The 13,492-nt window shown below is 40.5% G+C and overlaps 1 protein-coding gene across 4 annotated transcripts in view; it reads right to left on the reverse strand.

The window, feature by feature from the left end:
* KIF24 (kinesin family member 24) overlaps positions 1–13,492 on the reverse strand; it is a 92,083-nt gene that overhangs the window by 27,578 nt on the left and 51,013 nt on the right. For all 4 annotated transcript variants that reach the window (XM_082694575.1, XM_082694576.1, XM_082694577.1 and 1 more), the window contains exons 7-8: positions 5,981–6,102; positions 5,028–5,133 (exon numbers count right to left, since the gene is read on the reverse strand). In XM_082694575.1, coding sequence (XP_082550701.1) covers positions 5,028–5,133; positions 5,981–6,102 — 228 coding nt within the window. The remainder of the gene's footprint in view (positions 1–5,027; positions 5,134–5,980; positions 6,103–13,492) is intronic.

Below are 13,492 nucleotides of genomic sequence, written 5' to 3' on the forward strand. Positions count from 1 at the left end.
GGCTCAGTTGGTTAAGCAACTGCCTTCAGCTCAGGTCAGGATCCTGGAGTCCCAGGATCAAGTCCCACATCGGGATCCCAGCTCTGCGGAGAGTCTGCTTCTCTCTCTGAACTTCTCCCTCTCATGCTCACTCTTTCTCTCTCAAATAAATAAAACCTTAAAAAAAAAATCATCAACAGATGATAAAATTAGGCAGTGAAAGTGTGATGTAAATAGGAAATTGCATAGTTTCAGACTATCTCCCCATAAGTCATTTATTTATTTATTCATTTATTTACTTATTTATTTATGAGAGAGAGAGAGAACACGCAGAGCAAGCAAGAAAGCATGAGCAGGGGGAGGAGCAGAGGGAGAAGCAGACTCCCTGATGAGAGGGGAGCCCACCACAGGGCATGATCCCGGGATGTGGGGATCATGACCTGAGCCAAAGGCAGACACTTAACCAACCCAGGTGCCCCAAGGTATTTATTAATTACAAAGGGAAAATGGTTAACATTATAGTGGAGAAACTTAGCACAAAACATCTTAATACGTGATCAAAGTTAACATCACCAGTAATGAGACGTACTGACGTCATGTACCACCTATATGATTCACTGAGAAGGGTACAATTTATGTGGTATTCTTGCTCAATTTACCTCAATCTAATCTTGAGAAAACACTGAATAAACCCAAATTCACAGACAATCTGCAAAAAAAACAAAAAACAAAAACAACCGGGGTGCCTGGGTGGCTCAGTGGGTTAAAGCCTCTGCCTTCGGCTCGGGTCATGGTCTCAGGGTCCTGGGATCGAGCCCTGGAACAGGCTCTCTGCTCCTCAGGGAGCCTGCTTCTTCCTCCCTCTCTTCCTCCCTCTCTGCCTAGTTGTGATTTCTCTCTGTCAAATAAATAAAATATTAAAAACAAAAAACAAAACCAAAAACAACCAAAACCAAAAAACCAGGCAGGACAGCACTCTTCAAAGGTGTTGAAGTCACAGATGACAAAAACTGAGGAGACTATGAGAACATGACAACTAAACGTAACAGGATCCTGGACCCAAAAAAGGGCATTAGTCGGACTACTGGTGAAATTCACACAAGGTCTGTAGATTAGTAAATAGTATACCAATGTTATTGTTGTTGTCTTGGTATTATACCAATGTTAATTTCCTGATTTAGATATTTTATTATGGCTATACAAAATATAAGTAATATGGAAACTGGGTGAAGGAATGCTGTGTATTTAATTTTGGCAACTTTGTTTTGGTAAATCTAAAATTATTAAAAAACCAGGGGCTCCTGGGTGGCTCAGTGGGTTGGGCCTCTGTCTTCAGCTCAGGTAGTGATCTCAGGGTCCCAGGATTGAGCCCGGCATTGGGCTCTCTGCTCAGCGGGGAGCCTGCTTCCCCCCACCACCTCCACCTGCTTCTCTGCCTACTTGTGATCTCTGTCAAATAAATAAATATAATCTTTAAAAAAAATTATTCAGAAACTGAAAAAGTAAAAAGAGATGCAGATTGTCTTTCTCACCTCTTTGCCTTGCAATTTATCCCTCATGAGGCCTGGAAATAAAGTGTCTAGGTGGAGACTTCAGTTCTGATCAGAAGGACTTAAGTAATATGGAGGGGCACAGGCAGCACTATGCAGCTGCAAAAAGGAACAAGGAAGATGTCTACATACAGCCACATAGTGAGTGCTAGGATATTGTTAAGTGAAAAGAGCAAAGTGTTTACAGTGTACTACCCTTTTTTTCGAGGTGAATACAAATATATATATAAGTAAAAAAATGGTTATCTAAGAAGTGGGAGGTAATAGGGTTGCGGGGACAGGGATAGACACAAGACTTCTTTCAGATTGGCTTGTTCTACAGTTTATACTTCAACCGAATATGAAATTGGTAAGCTTAAACACATAGAAAAGATTTCAAATGACTGTGCAACACAGTATTATGACTGTACACCTAAGTAGGACACAACCTAAGGGTGAAGAGGAAACTGCAAAGAAATCTTAATCCGAATTCAATAATCATATTATGAAAAATATCAGCATTATTTTGAAACACATATATACTGAAGAAGAGCAAATAAATTATATAAATGCTGTAGGGTGCCTGGATGGCTCAATTGTTAAATGTCTGCCTTTGGTTCAAGTCATGATCCCAGGGTCCTGGGATCGAGCCCCGCCTAAGGCTCCCTGCTTGCCAGGAAACCTGCCTCTCCCTCTCCTGCTTACCCTGCTTTTGAATTAATTTATTAATATGAATCCTTAAAAAAAATCATGATGATTCACAGACCTGTACCCCTGGGACAAATAATACATTATATGTTACTAAAAATAATTTTAAAAAATCAGTTTCCTAGCTACAACAAAAACGCCTAGAAGCAAGGACTAACCCAGTGGTAGTAAGCACCCCTAGCACCCCTAACTGGTCTCAAAATGCCATTTCCTTCTAAAACCAAGGCTTGTTGAAGAATTGCCTAATTCAAGGTCTGGGGAAGGAAATGTACAAGAGGAGCCTGGAACATCTTGTCTTGCCAGAATGCCAGGAAGCTAGAAGCTATTAGAGACTAATAGTTGGTCAAAAAACTAGAGGAACATACTTGAAAAGGCTCCCACTGCCCAAAGGATGTATATTTAAATAACAAAAAGAATAATGATTACAATGAGTCTATAATAATACAAAACCAAACAAAACAGTAAATAACAACAAATTAATTGGTCGGGTTTAGGTTACTAGGACACAATCATTCTGAAAACTGGTAAGTAAAGGCAAAGAATCAAGCAAGCATTTATCTTGTCTCTACTGAATGAACTATATTTCAGGATAATCATAATCACATACTTGAAGAAAAATTCTTCCAGCTAATAAAGAAGGAATATGAGAATAAGAATATCACAATTTCAGAATCCCTAAAGGAACAATAGATACAGGTGATGCTTATCTATAGCTGGTAAACCCATTAAATGAAAAAGTCTGATAGGAAACTATAAAGGAGAAATTATGCTGTCAACACTTGAACCTTTAATTCTTAAAAATCACAAAAAGAGGGGCACCTGGGTGGCTCAGTGGGTTAAGCCACTACCTTCAGCTCATGTCATGATCTCAGGGTCTTGGGATCAAGCTCCACATGAGGCTCTCTGCTCAACAGGGAGCCTGCTTCTCCCACTCTCTCTTCCTGCCTCTCTGCTTACTAGTGATCTCTGTCTGTCAAATAAATAAATAAAATCTTTAAAAAGAATCACAAAAAGACAACCAGACATTCTGTACGTCCTGATGTGTTCCTATAAGAAGTCTAAAAACTACCCATGAATTCCTGCCAAAAAACCAGAACCTCAATCTGATCAAGCTTCTAGTACAGTGCTTTCCCAATAGGAATATGTTAGCCCCAAGCGCAAACTTTGTGTATAATTTTAAATCTCTAGTAGCCACATTTTAAAAAAATGAAATCAATCTTTTTTTTTTTTAAGATTTTATTTATTTCAGAGAGTGATCAAGAGAGAGCATGAGTGGGGGGATGAGAGGGAGAATCAGAAGCCCCTCTGAGCAAGGATCCCAATGTGGGCTGATCCCAAGACCCTGAGATCATGACCTGAGCTGAAGGTAGATGCTTAACTGACTGAGCCAGCCAGGTACCCTGAAATTAATCTTAATTATATAATCTTAACTATATGTAATCCAATATAGCCAAATACATTAAAAAAAAACCAGCAAAAATATTATTTTAGCATGTAATCAATATGAAAAAATATTAATAAGATATTATACCTGCTTCACAATCCAGTGTATATCTTACACTTAGGCATGTATCAGTTCGGAGGAGCTACATTTGAAGTGCTCAGTAACTACATGTGGCTTAGTGGCTCCCTCCTGTACAGCCCGAATACAGATCTTAGCCACAGAGGCTAGAGTATGATGATAAACATGAATGTGGGGATGCAGTCAACCTAATTCCCAATGTTGGAAAATCTTATAGGGCAAATGGACCCAGTTTTCTTCAATAAATACACTGATAGTAAAAGAGAGAGAAACCCGGGCGCCTGGGGGAGCCTGTTTCCCCCCCTCTCTCTGCCTGCCTCTCTACCTACTTGTGATCTGTCAAATAAATAAATAAAATCTTTAAAAAAAAATAAGAGAGAAAACAAAAGAACTGATATAGAATAAAAGAGACTATCAAAAGCAATCCAAGGGTCTTGTTTGCATCTTGATTTGAACAAACTGTGAAAAGACATTTATGGGACAACTGGAGAAATCACAATACTTCCTGGATAATAGATAACATTACATAATTACTTCCTCAGGTATGATAATGGCATTACAGTTATATTCAAAAGTAAGAGTCCTTATCTCTTCGAGATAATGAAACATTTGTGGAAGAAATGACAAGATGACAGGATTTGCTTTACAATAATCTAACCAGGGGAAAGAAAGGGTTCGGTAGATTTTTCACATGTTGAAGCTGGGTGCAAGTATTTGGGAGGTCATTATGTGATTTATTCTATTTTGTTGTTTGAAAAATTAATACAATTTAAAAACTTGATGAGAGAGAGAAAGCTTACCTAAGTTAACCATTCAGCTGCTGCCGAAATACTTTTCTGCTCCTAAGGGATTGACCAGAGGAAGAGAAGGCAGGAACAGAAGGAAAGAGTTGCCTAGAACTTCTAAGAATCTGATTGGGCAGCCTCTATCTCTAACCCTGGAACCCCACTTCCAGACAGGAGCATGCCCTTGCTCTGCTGATTCTACCCCACCCCACCTTCACCCACTCTGGCTGCATGTAAAGAGGGGCAAAAATCTCTCAAGAAGGATTTTTAGGAGCGCTTGGGTGGCCCAGTGGGTTAAAGCCTCTGCCTTCGGCTCAGGTCATGATCCTGGGGTCCTGGGATCAAGCTCCGCATCGGGCTCTCTGCTTAGTGGGGAGCCTACATCCCCCTCTCTCTCTGCCTGCCTCGCTGCCTACTCGTGATTCCTGTCTGTCAAATAAATAAATAAAATCTTAAAAAAAAAAAGAAGAAGGATTTTTAGATCAAAGCTTTCAAACAACTTACAGCCAGAAGACTCTGGTTTATTTCTGCGCCTTCCATCTTTGTCTGTCTGTCTGAGTCTCTGGCATCTGCTGCTCTTTCGCTGCCAGCCAAGTCAATAAAAGAGATCCTAGAGAAAACACACAGCAGGGATAACTTCTTGGGGGCCTTGGTTTATTTTTACATCAGTCAGCATTTTGGGGCAGCAGGAAGAAACTAACACTGGCCCAACCTCTGGAAAGAAAAAACATACTGTCAGCTTTCCAAAATTATTAGAAGACTCTGATCTGTCAGCTGTTGCCCTCACTGCTCAGACACTTCTGTTGGTTTTAATCATTTGTGAGAAATTAATAAAATTAATAAAACATTCTTCCTATAAGGCTAAATGACTACAATGCAAATTACTTAGGTAATTAAATAGAAACTTTTGTGGGCTGCTTTCCAGGTCCCCCCCCCCCCCTCAAAAACAGAAGAAGAAGAAGAGGAGGAATTATAAGTAAGTAAGAAAAAAAAGACTCATTACTCAGAGGTGAGAGAGGCTCATCCATCAGTGTGGCAGAATTTGCTAAGATAGCACTAGAGGAGCAATGAATGTACCCAATTGTCTTATGGCTTCTTTCAAGGAGGATAGATTAATTTTTTTCTTTTCTTTCTTTCTTTCTTTTTTTTTTTTTTTGGCCTGTAAGCTGAGATGCATTTCCTACTATTTCTTTGCTGATACTGTGTTTCACGTTAGAAGCAATCAATGTCCCTTTTAATAACTTAGGCTTGACCAACAATAGGTCATTACTTCATGGTTAATCAACTGATGGCACTTTAATACAATGATTTATTTCAGGGCTAACAACTCTACTCTGTATCCCTGATATTTATGAAAAACTCTATGGTGGCAGAATGTCCTGTTGTTGATAACACATATTTCAAAGTCACATTAGGGAAAGGCAGATAATGCAATTCCTTGCATATTTCCAACTCACCTGCCAAATGTCCTCTTGGCTGAATCCTTGATCTGAATTTGGATGATAGCATGGGAGCGGGAGGAGTCCGCATTAACTCCAGTGGCCCCAGTGCTGCGCTCCTTGCTGCCCTTCAGAATCACCTGAAAATAAAATCCATAGGGTGATTCCCTCAAGAAGTGAAAAATTCCCCTGGGTCCTAAGTGTTGGCTGAGAGCCACAGAAACCAGGCTTATAACTGTCAGTACACAGCAGTATTTTCATTCTATGTAGAAAGCTGCCAAAGCATGTAATCATACAGAGTAAGTACCCAACAGCAGTGCAAACAATGGGGAATACTAACCTTGGGGAGAACATTCAACAGCTCAAGAGATAATTTACTTCTTGATCTTATATATTCATTTTAATATCTTTGATAGATTTAGCCTGACTACAGTCTCCAGGGCATGACTTGTCTCTAAGGCAATGTCCCATGTCCCATACCACCCATCTATCTTAGGAACTAAAGCAAAGACAGAAATATGCATCATGGAATGACTGATTACAATCACCTGTTCCACCAGGAAGCAGTCACAGAGGGGGCCAGCATGATGTGTGGGAACACAGAAGTAATGAGCTATCACAATTGACATGATCACAATTGACGTGATTTCCATTAAGATCATTGAAGTAGAGACTAACTTGGGTCCCTATAGCCCGAAGGGAAAGGGGAAATAGAGGTGAAGTCTCAGGACTGCCTCTTGCCACTGAAAACACAGCCATATGTGAACATGCTGCCATGATTTTAGACAGAGGAAGGAGTGCTGATTACTGAGAATCAAAAAGGTGAAGAAATATTATTTGACAGAGGGGTGCCTGGCTGGCTGAGTCAGTGGAATATGTGACTCTTGATATTGGGGTTGTGGGTTTGAGCTCCATGTTGGGTGTAGAGATTACTTAAAAATGAAAAAAAAGTATTTATTAAATAAAACATTATTTGATAGAATCTTCACAACAGCCTAGATAAGAGGGGAGTTCATTATATTTTTTTAAAAGATTTATTTATTTATTTGACAGACAGAAATCACAAGGAGGCAGAGAGGCAGGCAGAAAGAGAGGAGGAAGCAGACTCCCGGCTGAGCAGAGAGCCTGATGCGGGGCTCGATCCCAGGACCCATGACCCGAGCCCAAGGCAGAGGCTTTAACCCACTGAGTCACCCAGGCGCCCCGTGAGTTCCTTATATTATGCCCAGTATATGTTGAAGACAAATTCAAGAGGTTGAGTCACAGGGCACTTGGGTGGCTCAGTTGGTTGAGTGTCCAACTCCTGGTTTCAGCTCAGGTCATGATCTCAAGGTGGTGAGGTCGAGCCCTTGGTGGGGCTCTGTGCACAGCACAGAGTCTGCCTGAGGTTCTCTCTCTGGCCCTTCCCCTGCTCACACTATCTGTCTCTATATAAATAAATAAAATCTTAAGAAAAAAAAAAAGAGGTTGATTTGCTCACAAAAAGCTGTTGTGTGACAGAACCAAATTCCACATCCAGTATGTCTGACTCCAAAGCTCATGTGGTTTCCACTAAGTTGTCAGGTACTTCTGATAAATTCATTTATTTTGCAGTGAATTAAGGGTAAGGAAGTCCTATCTCAATTTTGTCAATCTTTCAAATTTTTAATTTGTATTTTACTGAACATAACCACAGTTTCCAAATTAAGAGTCCAAAGGTTGCCAGACTCAAACTCCAACAATAGGCCATAAAATATCTTAACACGCAGGTACTTTTTACAAGTTTAACTAATATGGATAGAACTAGAGGGTATTATGTCAAGTGATATAAGTCAATCAGAGAAAGACAATTATCATATGATCACATGTGGAAACAAAACAGGAGCTCACAGGGGAAGAGAAGAATAGATAAAAGAAGATGAAGCCAGAGAGGGAGACAAACCATAAGAGACTCTTAAACTTAGGAAACAAACCGAGGGATGCTGGAAGGGAGGAGGTGGAGGAATGGGGTAACTGGGTGATAGACATTAAGGAGGGCAAGTGATGTAATGAGCACTGCTCCTTATATGAGACCGATGAATCACAGGCCTGTACCTCTGAAACCAATAATACATGTTAATTGAATTTAACTAAAAAATGTTTAAAAAAAATTTTTTAATGTTTAGTAAGTTCCTTCATGGTTTAAGCAGTTGTGTTTCTAAAAATTATCTGTACATGAGATTTAGAATTGTACTTTAAAATCAAATTTAGAATCTACTAAAAGTATAACAGATCTATCTGATGAATCTTTTTATAAAGGGAAGAACCTGTTAATTCTGTAACACTGGATTTTCAACTACATGGCTAGTATGTTACTGCTAATCAAAAATGGGAAGAGTGAGAACAGTAGTCCCTTAAAATGGGTGTGGCAGGTGTCCCTGCCATAAGCTGCCCACTGAGCTCCAATGGCTGGCTGGGCCACGAAAATGCACATCTGTAACTGATGTCCCCTGTCACTCTGACTTCATGCTTACTTAGACTGTAAGGCCATGATGAGAAGGTGTGATGTTCTTTTTATCAAACCTTTCCTTTTTTTTTTTTTTTATCAGCAAAGAAGATGTGCTTACTGCAGAAAACTTGGAAGATACAGGAAAAATATTAAGAAAATATATACCTCCCATAATCCCAGGGTTAACAAGAGTCTGGTGTATTTCCTTCTAGTTTTAGGGTTCTCACACCTTTTTTGCTTTTTTGTTCATTTTGGTCTTTTACAGGCACCATGAAGAGACAGGGGAGATATTTTAAATCTCGAAATTTATGTAAACAATATGCTTGATAAGGGAAAAAACACAGAGAAGTTGGTGACTTATCCAAGAACACAAAGGTCAAATATGGTCGGGTTAGAAGAATTCTAAGGTTAGAGGCCAGGTGTCCTCTGCCATATGTGAAAGTAAACATGCTACTTCCGCTAGGACATAGTGAAAGGTCTGAGAGGCCTCAGGGCCAGGAACTGTAGATAGTGACAGAAACTCAAAGGGTGGGTTGTGGTTCACCCCCAGGGGAGCCAAGAAAGACTGACTTTTGGGCTTGTATGATAGACTTTTAGACATGGTTTTCCATGCACCTTGTCCACCTTATCTATCATGATATATTAGGTACCTGTGAGTATGTCTCAGAAAACCTAACATGTTGAGAACTTTCCTGACTAAATGCCTTTTAGGGAAGGCATGAAGGAATTTCAGGTTCTGGTCATTTCCTCAGTTTCAGAAATAGACTGCAATCACCATTCCTAAGGCAGCTGAACTCTGAGGAGTAAAATGACTCAGTTTGTGAAGATCATCAGACAAATTTTTCCAAGTGACATACAGACTTAAGTGTAGGGGGTTAAGGTAGTGAAATCTAAGACTGGGTATGCATGCCAGCTCTGACATATGGTTGGGTGAACCTGCAATGAGCAAAATTTTGCAAGTCACTTAACTTTTCAGAACCTTAGTTTACCTGTAAGATCATAATCTCATAGATTATTTAAGACAACTAAAAAAATGACAATACAAAAAAAGATAATACATGTAAACCATTTTTTTAAAATTTTTTAAATTTATTTGACAGACAGAGATCCCAAGTAGGCAGAGAGGCAGCAGGCAGAGAGAGAGGAAGGAAAGCAGCTCCCTGCTGAGCAGAGAGCCCGATGTGGGGCTCGATCCCAGGACCCTGGGATCATGACCTGAGCCGAAATCAGAGGCTTTAACCCACTGAGCCACCCAGGCACCCCCATGTAAAGCATTTAGAATCATGACTGGCACATGGTAAATTCTCAATAAATATTCATTTTAAAAAGATTTATTTAGGGATGCCTGGGTGGCTCATGGGTTAAAGCCTCTGCCTTTGGCTTGGGTCATGATCCCAGGATCCAGGGATCAAGCCCCACATCAGGCTCTCTGCTCAGCAGGGAGCCTGCTACCTCCTCTCTCTGCCTGCCTCTCTGCCTACTTGTGATCTGTCTGTCAAATAAATAAATAAAATCTTAAAAAAAAAATGTTCCATGCTCCTGGATTGGAAGAATAAATATTGTGAAAATGTCTATGCTACCTAAAGCAATCTACATATTTATTGCAATCCCAATAAAAATCCCATCCATTTTTTTCAAAGAAATGGAACAAATAATCCTAAAACTTATATGGAACCAGAAAAGACCTCGAATAGCCGAAGGAATATTGAAAAAGAAAACCAAAGTTGGTGGCATCACAATTCCGGACTTTAAGCTCTATTACAAAGCTGTCATCATCAAGACAGTATGGTACTGGCACAAAAACAGACACATAGATCAGTGGAACAGAATAGAGAGCCCAGAAATGGTCAACTAATCTTCGACAAAGCAGGAAAGAATATCCTGTTGAAAAAAGACAGTCTCTTCAACAAATGGTGTTGGGAAAACTGAACAGCCACATGCAGAAAAATGAAACTGGACCATTTCCTTACACCACCATGAAAATAGACTCAAAATGGATGAAGGACCTCAATGGGAGAAAGAAGTCCATCAAAACCCTTGAGGAGAACACAGGCAGCAACTTCTTTGACAACTCAGCCGCAGCAAATTCTTCCTGGGAACATCGCTAAAGGCAAGGGAAGCAAGGGCAAAAATGAACTATTGGTATTTAATCAACATCAAACGCTTTTGCACAGCAAAGGAAACAGTTAACAAAACCAAAAGACAACTGACAGAATGGGAGAAGATATTTGCAAATGACATATCAGATAAAGGGCTAGTATCCAAAATCTATAAAGAATTTAGCAAACTCAACACCCAAAGAACAAATAATCCAATCATGAAATGGACAGAGGACATGAACAGACATTTCTGCAAAGAAAACATCCAGATGGCCAACAGACACATGAAAAAGTGCTCCACATCACTTGGCATCAGAAAAATACAAATCAAAACCACAATGAGATAGCACCTCACACCAGTCAGAAAGGCTAAAATTAACAAGTCAGGAAATGACAGATGCTGGCCGAGGATGCAGAGAAAGGGGAACACTCCTACACTGTTGGTGGAAATGCAAGCTGGTGCAACCACGCTGGAAAACAGCATGGAGGTTCCTCAAAAAATTGAAAATAGAACTACCCTAAGACCCGGCAATTGCACTACTGGGTATTTATCCTAAAGATACAAACATAGTGATCCGAAGGGACACGTGCACCCAAATGTTTATAGCAGCAATGTCCACAATAGCCAAACTATGGAAAGAACCTAGATGTCCATCAACAGATGAATGGATAAAGAAGATGTGGTATATATATACAATGGAATACTATGCAGCCATCAAAAAAATGAAATCTTGCCATTTGCAATGACGTGGATGGAACTAGAGGGTACTATGCTTAGTGAAATAAGCCAATCGGAGAAAGACAACTATCATATGATCTCTCTGATATGAGGAAGTGGAGATGCAGCGTGGGGGGGTTTGGGGGTAGGAAAAGAATAAATGAAACAAGATGGGATCGCGAGGGAGACAAACCATAAGTGACTCTTTTTTTTTTTTAAAGATTTTATTTATTCACTTGACAGAGAGAGAGATCACAAGTAGGCAGAGAGAGAGAGGAGGAAGCAGGCTCCCTGCTGAGCAGAGAGCCTGATGCGGGGCTCGATCCCAGGACCCTGAGATCACGACCTGAGCCAAAGGCAGAGGGTTTAACCCACTGAGCCACCCAGGCGCCCCCATAAGTGACTCTTAATCTCATAAAACAAACTGAGGGTTGCTGGGGGGAGGGGCACTGGGGAGGGTATGTGCTATGGTGAGTGCTGTGTAGTGTGTAAACCTGGCAATTCACAGACCTGTACCCTTGGGGATAAAAATACATTATATGTTTATTAAAAAAAAAAAAAAAGACAAGGTAGTATAGGGGCACCTGGGTGGGTCAGTGGGTTAAGCCTCTGCCTTCGGCTCGGGTCATGGTCTCGGGGTGCTGGAATCGAGCCCCACATCAGGCTCTCTGCTCATCGGGGAGCGTGCTTCCCTCCTTCTCTCTGCCTGCCTCTCTGCCTACTTGCGATCTCTCTCTGTGTCAAATAAATAAATAAAACCTTAAAAAAAAAAAAAAAAAAAGACAAGGTAGTACAATACACCTGAAGGAGAAAGGCCCTGGAAGGACAAAACCCCATAAAAAATGAGGCTGGTAGTTGTGCAGGCAGGCAACAAGTGGCCATGCCTGAGTGAACCTGAGGGTGATCTGTGAGGGCAACACTCAAAGATGACACCGGATCGTGACACTTGAGCAAACACATGGGTGATACCTGAGTGAGCATGAACAGTGATACCTGAGAAAGTGTGAGACCTGAGTTAGCAAGTGCTGTTGTTTTAAGTCAAATGTTTATGAGGGTATCCATAATTTATATCAACTTTCCACCTTGATCTCAGCTGGCTTTCTTGTATACTGTCATATATATTACAGAGTATCAATGGCAATGAGATAACACATTGACTAACAAGAAACTTCTTTCTGCTCTTCTCAGGAAAGATAACTCAGGACAGAGCAGTGCATAAAAAACTCTTCCAGGGTAGAAGAGGTGATCTGACACCAGACTGCCCATTGACGCAGTGATGGCTCATAGCTACAGAAAAGGGAATTCCTCCGACATTTGCTCCTTTTCCATTCAGTTGGTTTAATCTTCAGGGATAAAAGCATCCTGGGGACCAACTCTCCTGCAACTCCCTGCCAAATGAAGGAATGTCTGGGGAAGTGGGCGGGTGAGAGGATAATAGCAAATAGGAGTATGAGAAATAATTTCCTTAGGACTCCACAATGGAGGGAGCTCTGGACAGGTTAAGAATGGTCAGCTTCAGGGAAGCCCTTTCACCACATCTCACAAACCTTTGTTTTTAAAACTGATAGAAAAGGGCTCTTGGTTCTTAGGTAACTCTAAAATAGCCACACTCATATGCTATTCTCGGGTTTTAGGTCCCAGGACTCAGGAATAAGATATAATCACACAAATAAGAGACAAATATAAGCAAAATTTATCTATTTGTCCTAGCAAAAAGAAACTGTTAGAAAAAAGTCCTCAATGGTGGGTCACCATGCCATTTTAATACCCAAGTACCAAGAAGGGTGTATTGTGAAGCTGTTTTAAAGGTAGGTTTTGCCAAGAATCCAGCTTGTCCTTCTGGCCTTCTCTCTCTCACTCTGGCCAGGCTTGCTGGATATACTAAAAGAATGACTACAATGGCTGCGGGCTGCAGGTTAGAATCACCTGGTGAGCTTTTAAAATAACATCTACCTTCATGCATTGTGGGTGGGACTATAAATGGTGCAGCCACTCTGGAAAACAGTTTGGCAGTTCCTCAAGAAGTATGATCCAGTAATTCCACTCCCAGGCATCGGCTCAAGAAAACGGAAGACATAGGTCTACATGAAAACTTATATGTATCATTCATAATACTGGTTTCTATAAAAGTAAAACAACCTATCTGTTTATCAACTGATGAATGGATGAACAAAATATTAATAATACATCCATAATAGAGTATTACTTGGCCATAAAAATGAAGTACTTATATATGCTACAACATG

The sequence above is a fragment of the Mustela nivalis genome (assembly GCF_964662115.1).
Source record: "Mustela nivalis genome assembly, chromosome: 13".
Classification (NCBI taxonomy): domain Eukaryota; kingdom Metazoa; phylum Chordata; class Mammalia; order Carnivora; family Mustelidae; genus Mustela; species Mustela nivalis.